This window comes from Pagrus major, chromosome 7 (genome assembly GCF_040436345.1).
Source record: "Pagrus major chromosome 7, Pma_NU_1.0".
Taxonomy (NCBI): domain Eukaryota; kingdom Metazoa; phylum Chordata; class Actinopteri; order Spariformes; family Sparidae; genus Pagrus; species Pagrus major.
This window is the reverse complement of record NC_133221.1, coordinates 29,456,589-29,480,235: the sequence shown is the minus strand read 5'-3', so window position 1 is coordinate 29,480,235 and position 23,647 is coordinate 29,456,589. Positions and strand designations below refer to the sequence as shown.

The 23,647-nt window shown below is 43.1% G+C and overlaps 2 protein-coding genes across 2 annotated transcripts in view; both read left to right on the top strand.

Annotated features, from left to right (window-relative positions):
- The first annotated feature begins 9,549 nt into the window (after positions 1-9,549).
- On the top strand, positions 9,550-10,602 carry LOC140999717 (olfactory receptor 2A25-like). The gene has a single exon (XM_073470237.1). The coding sequence runs from the start codon at positions 9,550-9,552 to the stop codon at positions 10,600-10,602; it is 1,053 nt and encodes a 350-aa protein (XP_073326338.1).
- Positions 10,603-15,310: 4,708 nt separating this feature from the next.
- LOC140999716 (phosphatidylinositol 4,5-bisphosphate 3-kinase catalytic subunit gamma isoform-like) overlaps positions 15,311-23,647 on the top strand; it is an 8,622-nt gene continuing 285 nt past the window's right edge. Inside the window, exons 1-4 of the mRNA XM_073470236.1 lie at positions 15,311-15,327; positions 15,941-16,182; positions 19,835-21,051; positions 21,892-22,519. Coding sequence (XP_073326337.1) covers positions 15,946-16,182; positions 19,835-21,051; positions 21,892-22,519 — 2,082 coding nt within the window. The 5' untranslated portion in view covers positions 15,311-15,327; positions 15,941-15,945. The remainder of the gene's footprint in view (positions 15,328-15,940; positions 16,183-19,834; positions 21,052-21,891; positions 22,520-23,647) is intronic.

The following is a 23,647-nucleotide window of genomic DNA, read 5'->3' as shown; positions in this document are numbered from 1 at the left end:
CATGATTTTACCTGATAAAGATATCAATGAGCTAATAATTCAGTCATGATGGAGTATTTCTACATTAGTGTATAAATAATACACTAAAAGGTCATACTATAGCATGCAGTTTTGGCACAGGTTTACTGACGTATACATTACCTTTGGCCCAGTGTCTATCAGCGCCTCCTTCAGATATGTGAAGCCAATGTAACAGATTTATCAAACTTTAGAGGTTTGAAATACTTGGATAATGTTATGCTGCCGTGTTCCAGGTTGCAAATAATGTAAATGTAGAGAATATATCAACATATTAGCAGACTTTCCCAGCATGCATTGTTTGAGAGTTAAAAACTCTACTGAGACTCCTCTTTTTCATAGTTTGAGAAAACATGTGATGGAAACTTGTTGTGTGTCTTTCAGACATTTAAAGATAAGTCATGGTTGTGTTTTTTTCACGTTAAGGAAAAATGTGCTAATCATGATAAAGGTTAGTATTGAGCTCAATCTTCAGTCCCTCACACTTTCACACTTTATTGAGGTTACTAGGAGGAGTGTCATGTGTTGCTCTTATACTAATGTCAGATCAAAGTAGCTCAATAGGAGCAGCTACTGTTGACCTTTGAGAAAATTAAAAACTGACTCATTAAGCTGGGGAATTGCATAGGGAAATCAAATTTGTCGGTGTGACTGAAAAGTTGTTGATTCAAGTTAAATCTTAAGTTTATCAAACATGTGTTCTCAAGTTCAGTTAACTTTAAATTGTGTTTCACAAAAAAGAAAACTTAAAAGAAGACTTTAACTATTCAACCCAAGTTAACTCAAATATTTAAGGCAGCCATTGAACTTATTCTATGAAGTTTAAACAGGCCAAAATGATTTACAGTACAATAAAGCTTTAATAAGCCCTCACTGAAGACGTCAGTGAGTGTGTAGAATTAAAATGAATTAAGGCCCAGTATGAATCATGGTCGAGACCTCTACATGGAGATATGATGGCTATCGCAATTGTTTTAATGTATTAAATTAATTTACTGTTGCACAGTTGTTTGAGCAGGACTATCTTTCTCTTACCATTTCAGTTTGCCCATCTGCTCTGACAGACAAACCCAAACACACTGGAAGATAAAGTTAAATTCTGATCATTCAATGTGATGATACAAATTAAAGCAAATTGTTCACTTGCTGTTAACATTAAGTTTTCATTGCAGATATATATCCATTTTCCTTCTCTTTCTATCAGCCCTCATTTTCCTTCCCTGCTGTCCACCTCCTTCTCCCATCCTCTTTCCTCCATCGTCTCATTGTATCGATCACACTCCAAACACTCTTATCCCTGATCCTCGTCCCATCTCATCACCCTTTACTTATTCACTGTGTTTTGATCCGCGCCATCTCCTCTTTCCATCTTAACCTCCTCTCACCCGTCTCAGTCATCATCCCGGCCTTCTCTTGTGGGCCACAGTTCAGCTTCCATGCCGTCCAACTTATGTCACCACCTTCATTGGGTGCCCATTTGGTGTCTGACTGACAGCACCAGCTGATGCTCAGCCCCGCTCAAGATTTTCCAGAAGTGCTCCTCCTCCAGCTGGTTGAGCGTGTGGAAAAGTGAGATGATTTTGGTTTGCAAAGGAAGAATAAAAAGACCAAGAGGAAACAGTTTGTCCTCTTTTAATTTTTCTTTTTGTCTCTGTCATTCCTTTGCTCCCTCTCTTTCCACCTTCCTCTTTTCTACCTCCTTCTATTCCTGGACATTCCCAGGGGGAGCAGCTGAACCTTCCAGACAAACACACCCTATATAAGGCTGGAGGTATGCCATCACTCCTCCCACTACAGCCCTCTAACCCTCCATCCTGACTCCTCCTTTGCTTCTCTTGTAGCTCTCTCTGCCCTTCTTCTGTCCCTTCCCTCACTATCCCTTCACCCAGGTCGCTCTTTAATGTCCGTTTCCCCCAAACAGTGTTGTGAAAAAAAAAACCCATGTCAGAGAGATGTCGATTAAACCCTCTCTGGTAATTTTTGAGAGTATTGTATTATTTGTAGTATTGTCAGGAGCTTCTGCTCAAGTGTATTTCATTTAATTACGACTATATTTCATGTGTAATTTGCACTTTTGACTATTGATAACAGTCAGGTATCAGTTTAAAAGTCTGAAAAAAAAAAACTCAGATTACACCTAGTTTATCCATCCATCCATCCATTTTCTTCCACTTATCTGGGGCTGGGTCGCGGGGGCAGCTGTCTGAGCAGGGACACCCAGACTTCCCTCTTCCCGGACACTTCCTCCAGCTCCTCTGGGAGGATCCCAAGGCGTTCCCAGGCCAGCCGGGTGACATAGTCACTCCAGCGTGTCCTGGGTCTTCCTCGGGGTCTCCTCCTCCCGGTGGGGCATGCCTGGAACACCTCCCGAGGGAGGCGTCCAGGGGGCATCCGATACAGACGCCCGAGCCACCTCAGCTGGCTCCTCTCGATGTGGAGGAGCAGCGGCTCTACTCCGAGCTCCTCCCGTGTGAAAGAGCTCCTCACCCTATCTCTAAGGGAGCGCCCCGCCACCCTGCGAAGGAAACTAATTTCGGCCGCTTGTATCCGGGATCTTATTCTTTCGGTCACGACCCAAAGTTCATGACCATAGGTGAGGGTAGGAACGTAGATTGACCGGTAAATCGAGAGCTTCGCCTTTCGGCTCAACTCTCTCTTCACCACGACAGACAGATACAACGACCGCATTACTGCGGCCGCTGCACCGATCCGCCTGTCAATCTCGCGCTCCATCCTTCCCTCACTCGTGAACAAGACCCCAAGATACTTGAACTCCTCCGCTTGAGGCAGGAACTCCCCCCCATTCCGGAGGGAGCAAGCCACCTTTTTCTGGTTGAGAACCATGGCCTCAGACTTGGAGGTGCTGATTCTCATCCCAGCTGCTTCACACTCGGCTGCAAACTGCCCCAGGACATGCTAGAGGTCCTGGCTTGAAGGAGCCAACAAGACAACATCGTCTGTGAAAAGCAGGGATGAAATTCAGTGGCTCCCGAACCAGATCTCCTCCGTGACTGCGCCTAGAAATTCTGTCCATAAAAATAATGAACAGAACCGGTGACAAAGGGCAGCCCTGCCGGAGTCCAACATGCACCGGGAACAGGTCTGACTTACTGCCGGCAATGTGAACCAGGCTCCTGCTCTGGTCGTACAGGGACCGTACAGCCCTTAGCAGAGGGCCCCGACCCCGTACTCCCGAAGCACCTCCTACAGAATGCCACGAGGGACACGGTCGAATGCCTTCTCCAAGTCCACAAAACACATGTGGACTGGTTGGGAAAACTCCCATGAACCCTCAAGCACCCTGCGGAGGGTATAGAGCTGGTCCAGTGTTCCACGGCCAGGACAAAAACCGCATTGTTCCTCCTGAATCCGAGGTTCTACTATCAGCCGAAATTTCCTCTCCAGTACCCTGGAATAGACTTTACCAGGGAGGCTGAGGAGTGTGATCCCCCGATAGTTGGAACACACACTCTGGTCCCCCTTTTTGAATAGAGAGACCACCACCCCGGTCTGCCAGTCCAGAGGAACTGTCCCCGACTGCCACGTGATGTTGCAGAGACGTGTCAGCCAAGACAGCCCCACAACATCCAAAGACTTGAGGTACTCAGGGCAGATCTCATCCACCCCCGGTGCTTTGCCACTGAGGAGCTTCCAGACTACCTCAGTGACTTCGGCTTGGGTGATGAATGGATCAACCTCCGAGTCCCCAGCCTCTGCTTCCTCTATGGAAGGTGTGTCAGTGGGATTGAGGAGATCCTCGAAGTATCCCTTCCACCGCCCGACTATATCCCCAGTCGAGGTCAACAGCTCCCCACCTCCACCGTAAACAGTGTTGGTTGAGGGCTGCTTCCCCTTCCTGAGGCGCCGGATGGTTTGCCAGAATTTCCTCGAGGCTGACTGTCCTCCTCCATGGCCTCCCCGAACTTTTCCCAGACCCGAGCCTTTGCTTCCGCGACCGCCAGCGCTGCAGCATGCTTGGCCTGCTGGTACCCATCAGCTGCCTCAGGAGTCCCCCGGGCAACCAACCAGGCTTGATAGGACTCCTTCTTCAGCTTGACAGCATCCCTTACTTTCGGTGTCCACCACCGGGTTCGGGGATTGCCGTGACGACAGGCACCGGAGACCTTACGGCCACAGCTTCGAACAGCCGCGTCAACAATGGAAGCGGAGAACAAGGTCCATTCGGACTCAATGTCCCCAGCCTCCCTCAGGATCTGGTCAAAGCTCTCCCGGAGATGGGAGTTGAAGACCTCCCCGACAGAGGGTTCCACCAGACGTTCCCAGCAGATCCTCACAATACATTTGGGTCTGCCAAGTCTGTCCAGCTTCCTCCCCTGCCAGCGGATCCAACTCACCACCAGGTGGTGATCAGTTGACAGCTCAGCCCCTCTCTTCACCCGAGTGTCCAAGACATACGGCCGGAGGTCAGATGACACAACCACAAAGTCGATCATTGACCTCATTTGTTGATCAGCAAATTTTAGCATGCTAAGTAAGATAGCTAGAATGGTAAACATATTTGCTAAACATCAGCAATTTAACATCGTGAGCATGTTAGCATGATTGGCATTTAGCTCAAAGCATCTCTGTGCCTGTACAGCCTTGCAGAGCTGTTAGCATGGCTGTTAACTCTAGCCTCGTCCACATTTAAACGTGCACTATGCAGTTTCGGAAGTCTCTAACATATTGCACCTTTTAATATGTCTCTCTGTCTGCCTATGTCTGCACATTCTAAAATGTTTTTTCGATGAATTAAAATAGATCCCATTTATTCCAACTCTGCACTTCTAATGTGGAAGTGGTTTTTGACTCTTAGCAAAAATTAGTCCATGACACCTCAGTACCTACAAAGTTAGACACATCTAACATTGGCAGTCATGTTAGAACTATGCACACAGGGGAAAAAAAGACACTCAGGATACAGAATTTTTATTAAAGGAAAATAACTCTCAACAATCAATGGGAAAATACCAATGACAGCAGCAGTATGGTTCATTGCTCTGAGAATTCAGTTCACTGCAGATTTGATCTATTCTCCCAGTGAAACTCCTGCTCTCCTAATGATCCAGCTAAATGACCGAAGTAGTAGATCTGCACCAACATCTAAAGCTTCACTAAAAAAAAAACATATTCTGGAGGAGTGACTTGGGAAAGTGCCATTTTTTTTTGCATTGTACTATGATGATTTGAAAGTGTACATTTTATCACGAAGTGGCTCGGCACAACCCTGAAATATTCTGACCATCAAAACATAAAAAATTAAGTTTTTAGAAAGAAAAATCTTATGTTTATCTCAAAAGCCAGAAAAAGAAGGCAAGACTGACATTGTAATTTGTATTTTTTCTCAAGTTTTCTTCTCAAAAAGAAGCCTTGAGAGGCAGGTGATAAAAAATTGTCATTGTCCATTTTCTATGTCGGATCTAAACTGATTTCTCTCCTGTGTTTATGCAGCCCAATTACCAGAACAAATGCTGTCAATGTACATTTCTGCAAACCACTGAAGTTGAAACTTAAGATTTCTTTATAACTGTATGTTTCTTTAAGTTAAATTTTCTATTTTATATTGTGACAGTGCTGTTGTTATGGTCTGGTTAAAAAATCACTTGGTGAGTGTTAGGATAAGATCACGTTTTGGCGTAAAAAAACTTTTTTATTGGGTCGTGAAATACAGTGGGATCCCGGGAGATGCTGTCTTCATTGTTAAACAATCATGATGAAAATCTATCTGACGTGACTCATTTTACAGATGAGCTAATGTATTAAAGTTTTATTCACATTACATTTTGTCGCATTCGCTCCCTCACTCTCTGGTGTATTATCTGATGTTTCCCTGGATGTTGTAGCTACAGGCGACCAAATGTAACGCACCTCTACCCTTACATTGTACACGTCTCAACAAAATCTATTCTAAAAGGTTTGTAAAATCAGCTTTATGGATCTGGCACAAATGAACTCCATGCATAATTGATTGATTCATCCATCCATTAAGTCATTCATTCAGCATGAAGACCTGCACCTGTACTACCTGGATCTTTAACAACAATACAACATAACTGCATCACAATGTCTCCAGTTTAAAATATAGTAATTGCACCATGCAGCATGAATCCGGCCTCAGATGTATAAGGGGCTGACCTCTGCACTGCAGTTACCAGTGGTTACCACCAGGAGTCAGTCTGCCCCTTTTGGTCACTTACTCTAAAGATGATTTGCTTCTCATGAATTAGGATGAAAACTACATTGTTCTCTGTAGGAAGGTGAAAAATCTAGTTTATAGTCATGTTTGGATTTATGGTTCCAGCCAGCTGATGCATGTCAAACTGTGACATTTGAATGGGACCTACCATTAAACTTAACATAACAAATAGACACTGAAAGCTCTGACAAGTTTAATTACCTCCACCAAGGAGGTTATGTTTTCACCTGTGTTTGTTGGTTTGTCAGCGGGATTACACAAAAACTACTGAACAGATTTCAAAGACACTTCATTGAGGATGGGTCTCAGTCCAGAATAGACCTCCTTAACTTTTGGTGCAGATCAATTTTTTCTCACTCTTTAAAGTTGCGAGATAGGGTGTTTCCTGACAATTTAATTAATTACTCAGGGAATAATGCATGGATGTTAATGAAGAAAATCAGGTATATTTAGGTGGCTGTATCTATGAGTGATTATGAAATGGGGCTGCTGCGCTTACTGAGTGCTGTTCTACTTGCCAAGATGTGAGATGTTCCTGGGAACTGTTCTACCATCATCAACAATTTGTTTTATTTTTCTCCAGCTTCCTTCATTTTTTTTGTGCAATGCATTGTCACAAGGAGGACATTTTTCTTATGCTGGACTTCAAGCACAGGTGCCACTCATAAGATGATGATGATTATGATGATTATTAACATTAATTATAAAGTCACTTCAGTGTATCAGCAGGCAGTGTGTCAATACACACAAATGAATGAATGACACCTGATGTCCACCATGACAGAGAATTCAAATAATTTGAATGATCAATATCTGATTAAACCAATCAGATGTCACACCAGGTACTGAGGAATTGTGACTTTCAAGGGGGAAAAAACATTTGTTGGGTTTCATTGAGGAAAAATAAGTTTTGTTTTTTATTTTTTCCCAAAGTTCTGATTCATGATGATTTAATGATGGAAGTTACCAGATTTCTAGACACAAGTCTATCTTTTTGTGTTGAGAATAAAGTCTAAACAATTCCATTTTTCATTATGTTTTTTAAGGTGGCCAAACAAGAACATGCTCACGGTAATGGAGCGCTCCAGATGACTTCAGTGATGAAATATGTTACGTCCCCGTATGGCTAGGGGATGAAGGGAGTAACAGTTAAATAATAAACCGGGTGTAAAGAAGGGGAAAGAAACACTGGGTAACGGTAACTCAAAAACTGCCTTATTTAAGCCAGCAAAAAACACTAATTAACCAAGATGCTACTGTCTTTAAGAAAAAACTGTCGGTCGTAGCTCATGCGCTCAGGCTCTCTGCATGTCACGGTCGCCCCAGCCCACTGGCATCCGCGGCAACCTACAGTCATGGAAAAAATTATTAGACCACCCTTGTTTTCTTCAATTTCTTGTTCATTTTAATACCTGGTACCACTAAAGGTATAATACAATGAACACGACAAAAAATGCAGCTGATCACATAAAACTTTATGTCCTATTTGACATTCTTAAGCTTAATTGTATTCCCAGGGTATATAAGAGGCCATTTCATGTCATAAGCAGCACTGCACATGCAAAGGCTTAGAGTGGTTTCCTGCTGACATTCAAGCCATAGCACAACTCAGAAGTTGTCAGCTCTCACATAATGCCTAAAACAAAAGAATTATGTGAAGCCACAAAGGCAGCCATCTTGGCACTGCTGGAAATTGGCATGAGTGAGAGACAGGTAGCAAAAAAACTAAAGATCTCCAAGACAGCTGTTCATTACAACAAGAAAAAACAAGCCGAACACGGCACTACCAAATTGCTACCTGGCCGCGGCAGGAAACGTCTCTCTACCCCACGAGATGACCGTGCACTCGTCCGTTCCTGTGTCAGGAATCGTCGTCAGACCTCCAGGGACCTTAAAAATGAGTGGGCACTGTCGAGAAATGTGACTTGTTCGGCAAGGACAGTTCGAAACCGACTTGTTGAAGCTGGTCTGAAGTCACACAGAGCACGGAAGAAGCCCTTCATCAACGAAAAGGCACAGGAAGGCCCGGTTACTCTTTGCTAGGGATCACAAGGATTGGACTGTTGATGATTGGGCTAAGGTTCTCTTCAGTGATGAATCCAATTTTGAGTTGATGCCCACTCCAGCTAACTTACTGGTTAGGAGGAGGCCTGGAGAAGCCTACAAACCAGACTGTCTTGCCCCTACAGTAAAACATGGGGGTGGATCAGTGATGATCTGGGGTTGTTTCAGTATGAGTGGAACAGGGCAAATGCAATTGTGTGAAGGGCGAATGAACCAGGTCATGTACAGGGCTACTCTTGAAAACAGTCTTCTTCCATCAGCTGGAAAACTCTTTCCTGCCTCGAATGACTGGATTTTCCAACAAGACAATGCCCCTTGCCACACAGCAAGGTCAGTTAAAGCCTGGATGGAGAACCACAACATTCGCACCATGCCTTGGCCTGCTCAATCACCAGATCTGAATCCAGTTGAAAACCTATGGAAAATCATCAAACTCAAAATGGAGAACCACAAGCCCAAAAACAAAGCAAATTTGTTTGAATTTGTGCAACAGGAATGGGCTGCTGTGACAGCAGAACAATGTCAGAAGCTGGTGGAGAGCATGCCAAGACGCATGGCTTCAGTCATCAAAAACAATGGTTACGCAATCAAGTACTAACTCCTGTGTGTATCATGTGTTTAAAGCAAACAGAAAAGAAAACATGGAATGCTTAAAAGCAGTGTTTTTGGCAGTACAGTGCCATAGCTATTGATGTAAGAACTTAAGTGATTTTGGTTACTATCAAGAAAACCATGGAAAATGGCTAGATATCAGCTCTTAAATTAAACTCTTACGAGCTATTTTTGTTGTTATCATTATATTTGTCCAAACAAATGTACCTTTAGTTGAACCAGGCATTAAAATGAACAAGAAATTGAAGAAAACAAGGGTGGTCTAATAATTTTTTCCATGACTGTATACTGGTTTGCCTAAGTGGCAAGTAGCCTCAGGTGTGGCGCTCCATACACTGACGAGGAGGAGGGGGGAGGATGAGGGTATCACCTGAATGGGACACAAGAAAACACACCCACAGCACTGGGGCTGTAACAAATAACTTCCATATATGAACTCAATTAAATACCTCGATGGGGGGTCAGGACCTGATTCCGGTGACTACAGAGGTCGTTAAGGAGTAATTAAGTGTGCATGCCTATATATACTGTGTGTGAGGGGGGCTGACAAGTCATGTTATAGCTGGAACTGCTGGAAGAGGCGTCCTCTCAGGCTCACAAGAAAGTAAATGATTAGAACATCACATTGTATTCACAACAGAATGTCAATAACAAACTTGATGACGATCACGGAGGAGCACAACCTCACCGAGCAGTGCGACTGGCTCAACGAGGAGAACCGAACTGACCCGCGCGTAACCGAGCGGCTGGACGCTGCCGGCTGCCTCTTCCTCTCCATCCTGCCCTATGGACAGGCAGTTCCAGCGGTGATATGCATTTTTGTGTTGCTCACTCTTTTCTCACTGCTGGTTAACGGCTTTACATTGTTCCGACTGGGGCGTTTGGACGACCTCTCTTGGGAGCCGCGCGTTACTTTCTTCACGAATCTGATTATGAGCGACCTCGTGCAGACTGTCACCTTCGCCCCGTCGGTCATCCACGCACTAGTTCAACGCCGGACGATGGAGTTTAGCCTCTGGTGTCGCGTCCAGTACTTCGTGGGAGCCTCCAGCATCTTCTCCAGCCTCTACTCCATCACGTGCATGGCGATGGAGCGCTATTTCTACGTGTGCCACGCCATCCATTACCCGGTCATCCTCACTCGGGTGCGCCTGCGGCTGGCCCTGACCGCCATTTGGGTCAGCTCCATCTCCGTCGGCACCGTCGCCACGGTGTTGCTGCACACAGGAGAAGAGCAAAAGAATGAACCGTTCATCAGCGGACTTCTGTGCGAGCCAGACGTGGTGGAGCAGCACATGGGTTTCCCCCGTGCCCCTGCCGTCTTTCGCAAAGTCTTTGGCTTCGCTACTCTACTGCTGTGCCTGCTGGTCTACGTTTTCTGCTACTTCAGGATGTACCAGGACGCGAGCAACGCGATGATCCCGTTCGACGCTGTCAACACCACAGCGCGCAAGACTGTGCTGTTCTACTGCGGCATGCTGCTCCTGCAGCTGCTCCCGCTGCTCATCAAAGTCGCCTCGGACGTGCTGTGGGAGTATGAGGGCGTCCACACAGCGACAACGACAACCGTGTTCCACATATCCTTGGCGGTGATGGTTTTAGTGCCACCGTGCATCAACCCGCTGGTGTACGGGCTGAGGAACGCGGAGATGAGGCGGGCGCTGCTCGGCCCGTTCCGGCGGTGGATGGAGAGGAGGCGCACGGATGTGTGACAGCGTGAACTCTCAGTGCCCGATGAGATGTTTGACATGCAATGCAGGGAGGTTAATTTATATAGCACACATACCCAGAGGTAACACTGCATAATAAAAAGGGATGTAGGCTGGAACAATCTATGATTTTATGAATAAAAACAAAAACTTCTACCTTATAAATCTGCAAACCATAGAAGTGGGACTTTTTATAGTCATTCCTCCTATTTTGATACACCGACGCAAAAGCAGCTAAAATCAGGGAGATTTAATGGAGGAAGCCAGTTTCAGTTATTATGTGTTTATAATGACTTTTTATATATATATATATATATATATATATATATATATATATATATATATATATATATATATATATATATGTATATGTATCGCTTAGCCTACTGCTAAATTATTTTTAATTATAGGTGCACTATGTAGTTTTGGGGAAAACATTTTAATCAGAAGAGAAATATCTTCACTGACTGACCCTGCCACCTTTCTAGCTTCAAACAGTGTTGTGGGGACCTTATTGTCCTCCGAGAACAGCTTGTTTATTCAGTCGTAGAAAAATAAATATTTATGATTTTGTATTATTACCTCATTACATTTATAAATATTAAAATTCTGAGTTTGAATTTCTTCTCTAAAACTACATAGTGACCCTTTAATGCTCTGAAAAGCGAACAACTAGGCAGCTTGTATGCTGTTGTGGACCAATTTTTAACTACTCATCATATTAGTGTTTGTGTATTGTGTATTGTATCTGACGATTTTAACCTGATTATTGAAGTATTAAATAGGCAATTAGCATTGAATATAGACTGCAAGCAAGCTTTAAGTCAGCCCTGCAACGTCTTTGGTGCTTTGGGCCACAGTATTCAGCAACAGAGTCAATGAGATGTATGGAAGTTCAGGGATGACCACTGAAAACATTCAATCAAAATCTAATTTAATATATTCTTAATCACCTTCTTTCACAGAATTTGCGGAGAAAATCCCACATTGTCCCACATTTTGAGGTATTTTAATGCAGCATTACCCCCTTTGATGGCATATGATGTCTGAAATTTAACCTACAGTTCAGCAGGGAAGTTGTTAAGACTGGTTATGTCCTGCCGCGTCTGATTACAATAATACCATCAGGGACAAGTGAAGACAAGGGTTGGAAGGGTAACACCATTTAATATAGAGCGGGGGATTTCAACCACTACCCCTTGCAGCTCTGTTCTGAGGGGCAAGGGGGCACTCGGAAACAACGGGTAGGGTAAATTGGAAATGTGATTCAGCCCAAATGTGTACAATAAAGTCTTTTATTATGGTTATAAGATGCTGTCCCTTTGATAACATGATTACTTGAGCACACGTCCAGTGTCAATGCAGTATCACTTTATTTGTGCTGTCAGCTGAGCCTGTTTCTTTAAAAATAAGCCAGTGAACTTTGACAGTTTTAATAAAAACTGTTTAGCGAACAGTTTTGTCATAGTTGCATATTGTTTTAATGTTGAGTTTTACAGGGAAATATTAATCCATCCACAACCAAAGTGATAACTGTGATTGAAATTCTTAACAATTGTACTGATCAAGCCATGGCTGACTTATGTCTGCTATTCTGTTGCAATCCTCCTCCTCTTATCATTTTTTATATTGGAGCCAATCAACCAGTTCCTGGTCGGCTGAGTGACACGAACTGCACGCACTGTTGATGTTGCATCTGTTCAGGCTTATGCATAAGTATAAGTATATTTACACATTCTTATGCATTCTATTTATTATGTAAAACAGCAAACTTGAAGTGCTTACTGTGCATTATATTATATTTTATATATATTTGTGATGTTGTAAGCGTGACAGTACTACACAAATAAATGCTGCTGTTGTTGTTTTGTATTTTATATTGTGTATATTCTAGCCTAATGGTGGAATGTAGTGATAATGATGTAATGTTAAAAGAATAGTTGGACATTTAGGGAAATCTTCATGTTTTTGCCAAGAGTTGAATGAGAAGATTGAAACACTCTCATACCTGTCTGATGAATATAAAGTTAGAGCAAGTGGCCAACTAGCTTAAGACCGGAGATGGGGAAAAAGTTAGCTCGCCCTGACCAAAGGTAACAAAATGTATTTACTAGCATCTCTAAAGGTCAGAGCATCTATACTTATTCACATGTTTTATGTTGTGTTTTTGTTATTATGGAATTGTTACAGTGAATTTTCCCATTGTTAGCAAGTGAAGAAATGAAGATGTTGTTGAGTTTAAAACATATATACATTTTGCATTAATGCAATCTGAAAACACTGATTTACATCTGTCAGATGAGAAAATAATAAATAATAAATGTTATTTCTGAATTGTCTCAAACTGTATTCCTTTCTGAATCTTGTTTTAACCATCTATATATACACCCACCCTTCTGCCATTACCTTTGACATCTGCTAACATCTAGGAACCATCTTCACAAACATCTGCTACTGTTCTTGTGACTTTTCCATTATTTATTTTAAATACCTACCCCCCAACTCGTTGACACTACATTGTACAAGAACATCCATATATACCCACGTACATTCAGAAACAAAAACCATTATGTCCTCATCCTTACCTTAACCATTACACCTAAATGCCCAACCTTAAAGTGAAACTCTCGCCAAAATGCAACCTAGGCTTTTTTTGTGAAGGAACCCGAGTCAAACCTTCGTGTAAAAGTAATAATTACGACGAAAAAGCCACTTTTAAGATTTACCGTACTTTTGTTTTCGGGTGAAAGTCATTTTCAATTGCGTGCTAGGGGCAACATTACGGTAGTAGAAAATAGTGTGGGTGTGCGCACAGGTGCAAAGATGCATTCTGGGTGGGGCATGAGTGACCGGTGCGAAATTGGAGGGAGAGATAATGCTCCGCTCCACTTTTTAAAAAAATAGCCGCTCCTCGTTCAACACAAAATCCTTCCGCCCATATGCTCTGTTAGTGAGCACTTCTATGCCAAAATAATACATGGCCTATCAGGATGCTGATTAAATAGCATAATTAATGCACGTACGTTGGACTGGTCACAATGAAAGGACACTCTAAAATGTGCAGTTTTGTCACACAACACAATATCAGATGTCATACATTTTTAGGGGGTGTGCAGATGACATGTTTGCAGAAATGTCCACCAGAGCTGTTGGACGTGAAGTGAATATTCAGTTCGTTATAAGCCGTCTCCAAAGTCATTTCCGAGATTTGTTTTTTGAGGGGTGTGGGGTCATCAGTATCTGGTGTGACCACCATTTGCCTCTTGGAGTGTGACACAAATCCTTTGCATAGAGTTGATCAGGTTTTAGATTGTGTCCTGAGGAATGTTGGTCCACTCTTCTTCAGTGTTGTTGCTGGATATTGGCAGGAAATAGAACATGCTTTCTAAAATCTAAATTCTCATGTAGCAAGACTTGCTGCCACTCTGGGTTTACTCTGCAGAATACACAGGCACAACAATTCTCTCTCAGGAAATGTTCTTTATTGACTGCTGCCGATTCTTTTTAACAAGAACATAAGACTCACTACTGTGTGACTCTGGCTGCCTGTGTGACTTCTGGTCTTCATTAAATCCAGTCCACAAATAATAATTCACAAACAAAATCCCACACGTCAACGTGCCCGTGCTTGGTGTGCAGCAGTCATCGGAGGTCCAGCACATGGCTGCATTAAAAAGGGAGTGCAATTTAACTTACAAGCTAAAGCTGTGACAATCAGCTCACCTGGCGCTGCTCTCCTTACCCTCCCCACACCTCTCCTTCCTGCAGCTGCATGCCAACCACGCCCACCTCCACGACGCAGAAAGCTCATTGGAGCTTATGGCAGTGAAATGAGCGTCCAATTCACAGGCAGCACGCCAACTGCACACTCCTTCAAAACTTGTGTCATCTGTGGCTTCGTGTTGTGTGATTAAACTGCACAGTTTAGGGTGGCCTTTTATTGCGACCAGTCCAACACATAACTGTTCACTAATCGTGCTGTTTAATCAGCATCATGATACGCCACACCTGTCAGGGGGATGAATTATTTTAGCAAAGGAGAAGTGCTCACTGATAGTGTGTGTTTTTACAACAGAAATATCAAAAGAGAACTACAGTATATCCTCTTTTAGATTCTACTTCTCTGAGATATTATACAGTGCAAAGCCTCCACTAACATTATACTTAACTGTAGTATCCACTCTTGCAATGCAGTATGTCTGCATGGCACCTAAGATGTGATTACACTTCTTTATGGTTATATTTAGGCACCAGCAGCACTTGGTTTAGGTCAGGGAGAGGTTGTGGCCTTGGTTAAAATTCAACAATGAGTTATTTAAAAGACACAATGTGTTTTCTTATCATTTAACTAAAACCATGATTGTTCACCAAAGTGCTTTTGTTGCATAAACCCAACCAGAAAATGAGATTCAAAAATGAGATTCAAGATTAATTTATTTTCAGGACTCAAGATGCGTTCCTTGGTCTCAATGGTCTGTAAGTTTGTATGCCTCCATCCACCTCAACAACTTCCCTACAACTCCTAATACATCTTGGCAAACCTCTTGGGGTGTAGAAAAATAGCAGGTAAAAAAAATAATGGTACCCAATAAAATACCCACATATACATTTTAGCTATCTTGCCCATTAAAATATTGCTAATTGAACCTTTCATTTACAGGTAGATGACTTTAAGGTGCACCCACATTCCATTCTACAGTGGCTTCGCAAGCCAAACAACCCAAACAGGTTTGGTGATTTCCTGCAACACATTCGTACTACTCCTATTTGTCTTGTATGATTATAAATTGAAATACATGTAGCATTTTATTACACACATACAAATTACACCTTTTTTTGAGTGCACCACTTGTTAACTGGTAAACCAAGGGAAACACGCTTCTTTATGCAACAATGTAAGTACTATTTATCCAGGCCTGCTGTAAGCCATTAATTGTAAATATGTCAGAAAGGGAAACTGTAATTTGTTATCTATGTGTAAAAAGAAACAAGGAAGTCAACTCCTTTACAGTGTCAGTAAATGCTTTGTTAGTATTTATCTGTGGGCTGGTATTTGGCACTTCCTCATTCTTTGACACCACAGTTCTCAAAGCAATCACAAAAAGGAAACAGACAGTCTCACACAGTCCAACAGGTACAGACTCCCACGGAGTCCATCTGAGAATCTTAAGAAAGCAGCGCCTGTTATGGTAAGATTAGTTTAACGTTTTCTTAGTGATCTGAAATACCATGTTAAAAACCCTGTAAATCATACAGCAGAGATATATCTGACATCCAGTTAGATTTATATGTACAGTTTAAAAGAAAAATGTATTTAAGTTGAGGTTTTGCTCTCCCAAAGTATCGATGGATCCTGCATTGTTCCTGAATCTGGCTGCGAGTCAGCAGCATCTATCTGGGATGGCGACTCAAAGCTGCTCTGAGAACAACCTGAAGTTCATCTGTGAGTTTAAGCCTGGGTCTGGGACATCGCAGGTGTCTGGTGATGAGGATTACAATGTTAATATGGATTGTGAATTAGTGTCAGTTATCCTCCCAGCGCAGTGCAGTGTCCACCAGCTGCGGCTTCGCATCTGCATGCAGGTAGGAAAACCCCAACGTTCAGAAATGTGTTAAAAATGTGGTTTCTTTTTACTCTTTCTGATGGGTTTGGCTGGGCTTCGCAAATGAGTATATTCTAGGTCATTTTGTAGATATATCTCTGTTACTTGAAGTCACATATTGACACATATTGTTCAGGTGATGCTAGTGGTGGTTGGGAGCTAGAAATAGAGAGGAAAAATCGTAGGCTGTGTCTGAGATCATTAACTACCCACTATATATTAGATTACCTGGGTTTTCCTTTAGAGGTTCCCATTTGTGTTTTTTTGTGAAATGTCCCAACAGCCAATGAATGGGTTTCCATACCGTTCCGTAATTTACGGTCATTTGGTCAAATTTTAATATGGTGAATACTTTGGTTTCTCTCTAAAAACCTGCAAAACTAAAAACATTCCCATCAGCCACTGTACTTTTAATAATATAATAATCATGTTAGCATGCAAACACAGTGAACTGAGATGGTTTATATATTATACCTGCTAAAAATCCAGCGGTCAGCATGTTAGCCAACAGATAATAGCGTTTAGCTGAGAGCAACTACAGTTTTTGTAACAAATTCACAGATCTGCTTGTGTGGCTGAAGAGTTTTAGCCTTGTTTAATTATACACTGATCAAACAGAACATTGAAAGGATTAAAATAAAAAAAAAATTAAATGTTTTAAATGTAAATGATTTACAGGTGAAGTGAATAATATTGACCATGTCATTACAATACAATGTTCTGCCTGGAAACCTTGGGTCCACTGCAGAACAAGCCCTAAACCTCCCAACTCCCCTACGACAATGGCACTTAATAATAATAATAATACATTTTATTTGGAAGGCGCCTTTCTAGACACTCAAGGACACCGTACACAAATGAGATAAAAGAATACATCAAGAATAAACATCAATATCAATAAATGAAAAAATAAATAAAAAACACACAAAATAAGAACAATTACAATAGATTGAAGGGATGGGACAGGGCAAGTGGCATCAGAGGGAATAGGCAGTTTTAAACAGGTGTGTTTTGAGTTGTGATTTGAAGTGGGGGAGTGAATCAATGTTTCTGAGTTGGGGTGGAAGTGAGTTCCAGAGGCGGGGGGCAGAGCGGCTGAATGCTCTGCTCCCCATGGTGGTGAGACGGGCGGAGGGGACAGACAGGTGTATGAAGGAGGAGGATCTGAGGGAGCGGGAGGGAGTGGGAACATGGAGGAGGTCTGACAGATATGGGGGGGCGAGATTGTGAATGGCCTTGAATGTTACCAGGAGGACTTTGTATTGGATACGGAAATGAACCGGGAGCCAGTGGAGCTGCTGAAGGACAGGGGTGATGTGGTGGATAGAGGGGGTTCTTGTTATGATGCGGGCAGCTGAATTCTGGACCAGTTTATGGAGTGATTTGTGAGGGAGGCCAAAGAGGAGAGAGTTGCAGTAGTCCAGGCGGGAGGTGACAAGGCTGTGGACAAGGATGGCAGCAGTGTGGGGGGTGAGGGAGGGGCGGAGGCGGTTGATGTTTTGTAGGTGGAAGTAGGCAGACCGGGTAATGTTATTGATATGGGATTGAAAGGATAGTGTACTGTCAAGGATGACACCCAGACTCTTAACCTGGGGGGAGGGTGAAACGGAGGAGCTGTCAATAGTGAGTGAAAAGCTGTCGGTTTTGGATAGAGTGGATTTAGTGCCAATGAGGAGAACCTCTGTTTTGTTGCTGTTTAGTTTAAGGAAGTTTTGGGTGAACCAGGTTTTTATTTCAGAGATGCAGTCGGTGAGGGAGGTGGGCGGGAGAGAGGATGAAGGTTTAGTGGTGAGGTAGAGCTGGGTGTCATCGGCATAGCAGTGGAAGTGAATGTTAAATTTGCGGAAGATGTTGCCGAGGGGAAGGAGGTAGATGATGAAGAGGAGGGGCCCCAGGACAGAGCCCTGGGGGACACCTGAGGTGACAGAGGAGGGGGTGGATTTGAGGGACTTGAGTTGGATGAATTGAGTGCGGCCAGAAAAGTAGGATGTGAACCAGTCCAGGGGAGTGTGGGTGATGCCAATGGAGGATAGCCTGCTGAGGAGGGTGGTGTGAGAGATGGTGTCAAAAGCTGCACTCAGGTCGAGGAGGATGAGGATGGTGAGGAGTCCAGAGTCAGATGCCATAAGTAGGTCGTTGGTGATTTGATGAGTGCTGTTTCCGTGCTGTGGAGTGGGCGGAAGCCGGACTGGAACTGTTCATACAGATTATTGTGGGATAGGTGAGAATGGAGCTGGGAGGCAACTGTTTTTTCAAGGATTTTTGAGATGAAGGGTAGATTGGAGATAGGACGGAGTTTGTCGAAGTTGGAGGGGTCGGTGCCAGGTTTTTTCACAATTGGGGTAATGGCAGCTGTTTTGAAGGGTGTAGGGACAGTTCCAGTGGTGAGGGAGGAGTGGATGATAGCAGAAATGAGGGGGGCCAGAGAAGGGAGGCAGGTTTTAACAAGTTGGGTGGGGAGGGGATCCAATTGACAGGTGGATGTTTTGGATTTCCGGATGAGTTCTGAGATTTCTGAGAGAGTGGGGAGCTGGAAGGAGGAAAATGAGTGTGAGGGTGGGGGAAGGTCAGCTGAGGTGCTGGGGTGAGGCAGTGATCCAAGGTTCAGGTGGATGTTCTTGATTTTATCAGTGAAAAATGACATAATGGCGTTGCAAAAGGAGGTTGTGTATAAGTGAGGGGGGAGAGAGTCCTGGGGTTTGGTGGTATTGTTGAGGAGGGAGAACAGTGACTTGGAGTTTCCTTCATTGGCAGTGATTAGACTGGAGTAGTAGTGGGTTTTGGTGCTGGCAATGGAGTCCTTATAGCGTAAGATGTGGTTATTGTACATTTCTTTGTGTATAGTGAGACCAGTTTTTCTATGGAGACGTTCAAGTTGCCGACCTTTGCTTTTCATGAGACGAAGATCGGGGGTGAACCATGGGGCGGAGACGGCGAAAGAGACCGATCTGTTTTTTAGCGGAGCAAGAGAATCTAAAATATTATGAAGTCCAGTGTTGTAATGAGAAACCAGATCATCGGGGGTGGACAGATTATGGATGTCAAGGTGGCAGAAGGACTGGACATTTGAAGTGAGAGAGGCGGGGTTAATATTCTTTATATTCCGGAAAGAAATGAGGCGTGGTGTTTTAAAAATGGAGAGAGTGAGTTTTACTGTAAATGAGAGGAGAAAGTGGTCAGTAATGGGGAGTTCATCAGCTGTTAGGTCAAGGGGGGTGACACCAGAGCAGCAGATTAGGTCCAGATGCCAATGCCAGTGGCCCCACCAGCAGAACATTAAACCTGGCACTTCAAAGTCCACAGAAATGTAGACGCTTCAAGCTCTTTGTCACGTTCCTCGGGTCATTCCAGAGTGGTTTTTACAATGTGGCACAGCATATTGTTCTGCCAAGGGGGCCACTGTCACATAGGTGTGCTGTTGCTATAAGAAGGTGTACTTGTTTTGCAGCAGTGTTTGGGTGCATGTCAAGTTGCGTCAACGTGAATTCCACAACCCAAGGTTTCCAAGAAGAAAATTGCATTGTAACGAGATGATCAATATTATTCACCTCATCTGTAAGTCAGTTTAATGTTCTGACTGTGTAAAAACAAGGTGCAGCCACTTTTTCCACTGTCCTTTTCTATGCCTCCAGGCCCAGGAACAGGGTTGCCATCCTGATCCACTTGCAATACTGGACCCAGAGAAATACACACTGTTATATGCCAGGGGGGAAGACTGGTATGAGGCCTATGATGACTGTCAGATTATCAGGACATTAGACATTCCATGGTCATGTGATGACACCGGGCGTCTTTCAGCACACATAATGGTACAACCAGTGGTGGCAGTTGATTCAGAGGAGAAGAAGAAGCAACAGCAGTGTCTGGCTTGCCTGATTGGACACAACCTGGAGAATGAAGCGTCTGACAGACTTGGTGAGCTCACATTTACACGCAGGAAACTGGCATCTCCGAGAAGACAAGAGCTAAGGAATCGGGATGACAAGCTATATGCCACAGAGCCTTGGATAACATGCGCCCCCATTCCAAATGACCTACAGGACCAGCTCAACAGAAAACTCCCTGTCACCCTCCATTACATGAGCAAGATCAGCTTCAGCATACATGTTGATTTCAGTACGATGCCAAATGTTCTTCTGAAAGTTTTTAGAAAGGTCATGACAGACCAAGGGGTTGATTATGACGCTTCGGATGATCTGGTTTTGAAAGTCTGCGGGAGGGAGGAGTTCTTATCCGGAGACCACCCCCTCAGCAATTTCCTCTGGGTTCGACAGTGCTTGAAAACCAGTCAAGACCTCCACCTCTCTGTGGTCCCTGTGTCGCAGCTTGTGGATGAAACTGTCAAGTTTGTGGACTGGCCGCTCGTTGATGGTTCCAGTGGCCAGTTCAGCTCTCACGATGATCTCCGCCTTGATGGGAAGGATTTGGACGACATTTTCATGATATCCTTGTGGGACTGCAACAGAAGACTCAGAGTCAAACTGCTTGGCTTTGACATCCCAAAACTTCCGAACAAATGCCCTCAGTCTGTTCATGTGAAAGCCTCTATACTTTATGGCAACAAGGTTCTGTCTTCAGTGTCGTCCTCTCCCAAGACCTTCGCAGATGAAGTACTCTGGAATGAATGGCTGGAATTTGACGTTCTGCTCAGGGATCTACCACGTGGAGCAAAGCTAGGTTTCACTATTAATGCTAGTGGTGGTGATGTCTCTCCAGTACCGAAAGATCCAAAGGTCTCTTCAACCAAAGACTCAAAGTCACAGTCGTCTTCTGTCAATAAAGCACCAGAACTGCAGAAAGGGAAGGGGAAGGTGCTCTACTTTGTCAATCTTCTCCTCATAGATCACAGGTTCGTTTTTTAATGTCAGTTACGACTTTGTGATGTATATATCAGTTTTTTCAATGTTAAAATGTCAGTAACGGAAAACATGTAAGGTGAAATCTGCCATAACCTATTAAAGAGCAACTTGTAGGTTTGATTTTTCTACTGAATCTATTGATTCAGTAGAAAAATCTGGACTGTCTGGACTTCAAGTCCATAGTTTTCATAACAGGAAAAGGAGTGGCACTTTATTTTATGCTTTGCATCAAAAGTTGATGCACCTCAAAGCATCTGTATTTGACAAGTTGGGAATGAGACTAAAATATCAACTTTTTTTTACAAATATGACCTTTAAGCAAAAAACGCAGCATGAGCAGTGCTTAGGCAGCTGAGATAGCATATATGCTTGCAAACTTTACAACATTTTGAAGTGAAATGACACATATTGCTAACTAATACGGGTCACTCACCAAGCATTTGCGCAGTTCTGCAATGCTTCTGTGTTTCCAGGCACACAACTTACATGGTCAAAATGCTATGACTGGTAATATACTGTTAATATGAGTATACATTTACAACCTCCTCAGTGTTAAAACTAGCATTGCAATCTTAAATTGTTAAACTTGACCCTAAATTAGCAGCTCTCCCTTTTGTGACGTCACATCCAGTTTTTGTTCTGAGGTGTTGTATTCCTGTGTTACTGTAGTTTGTGTGTGTATGCTGCAAACGTATAAGTAATTTTCACCCGTACAGTTACAATCAGCATTCTAAAAAATATCACAACTCCATAACAGCATTAGTCTATAACTAATTCATTACCAGTCGTTTCGAATTGTGGATGATTGTCATCACATGATTTTCCTACAGGTCCATCCTCAGCCAGGGGCCCTACAGCCTGAACATGTGGTCCTACCCCGACCTGGAAGAAGAGGCTATAACCTACCAGGCGGACAAGTTGTCCTCTGCTACTAACCCAGACATAGCTGACTCCATGGCTATCAGCTTCCTTCTGGACCGCTACAGTTTCCCGGTGGTTCTACCAAATAGCTTTAGCTCCATTCAATGTTCCGACGGTTCCACCTCCAGCCTCACTCCGACGAAACCAGCTGAACTCTCCTCCTCACCTTCCTCATATCCTCCCACCTTACCCAGCACAGATTCTTTGAGCCCATCGACTGACAGTGTGATTCTAAGATCCCCATCTCCAGTCACCAGCACCAACAGGGATCGCCTCAAAAGGTTTCGGGAAGAGAGCATCCAATATGCCACGAATCTCCCCCATTACCTACGCAATATTGATTGGATGAACCGAAGAGTGGTTGAGGATGTTCACTGGTTACTGGGAAACTGGGATCCTGGGGAACTTGATATAACAGTGGCCCTAGAGCTGTTAAGCATGGACTTTGCTGATGTGATGGTGAGGAGAATAGCAGTCCAGAGATTGGAGAACCTGTCCAATGATGATGTATTGAAGTATTTGCTGCAGCTGGTTCAGGTAGGATATGTGTTTGTATCTTAAAAGACAGAGCAAAGGTTTGTGCTGTTGATTTGAAAAAATCAAGACACATACTAAGTGTGTGTGTGGAGGAACTGTGAGAATGACCAAATATTGGCACATACTTTTCTAATGGATTTGCAGTTCAGTACAAAAACACCAAACCTATTGCCTGAGTTTAAATTTATGTAATAACATATCTGTAAGCATTCTAGTTTATAGATATGTTTCTATAGATTTATCTACACTGATAATACCTAAGTTAAACAAATGAATAATTACAGAATCAATATCTAACCTAATAAATTGTGAAACAATTCAGTGAAGTGTTGCTGTGGGCTACTTGTCAAGCTTTTCAGCCCATATACAATTTACAATGATAACGGACTTACCATTCAATATTCTTAGTTATTTTCTAAACACATTGAATTCAGGCAGAGGTGGACAAAAGCAGTTTCATCATTTCTAGCCAGCAATTATCAATTTAGACAGCTAAAAAGACAACTATTAGATTTTATCCACAGTAGCTTGCTAGCAGGGCTAAATAATGCAAATGTTAGCTCTGTCAGTTGGTGGAAAACACTTTCTCTGTCTTTCGAATTTTTTTGGTTTTGGAAAAGGCTGTTTAAAAAATGTGTTCATCATTTGTTCAGGTTCATTATTTTATTTTGGGTCCTGAAGAATAGTTTTACATTAATTTTCAAAAAACACATTATTTTTCTCATATGCTACATTGCTGCAGCATTCCTTTTTACACTGTGTCTTAAACGCTCCGTTTTGGCTACAGAGAGAGACATCTCGCCTCTGTTCAATCTTTGGTGAGAGATGCTCATGAGCATTACTTAAAAGGCAGGATGTAGCCAATTAGAGACAGAGTAGGGCAGGTCATGCTGAGCAAGGTAGTGTGATCGACTCCAAACCAGGCGTTTCAGGCAGTGCAGGAGCAGTGCTCTGTGGGAGGGTGTAACTCCCTTTGGTGTGGCCTTATCACTTTGCAGATCTTTTATGTGCACAGAAATGCTACAGAACACTATAAAGGAAAGGCAAAAATCCAAAAGGCATAACATGACCTCATTGAGACCTTTCTTATTTCAATTAGTATCATGTTTAAAGACAACATTTTAGTGT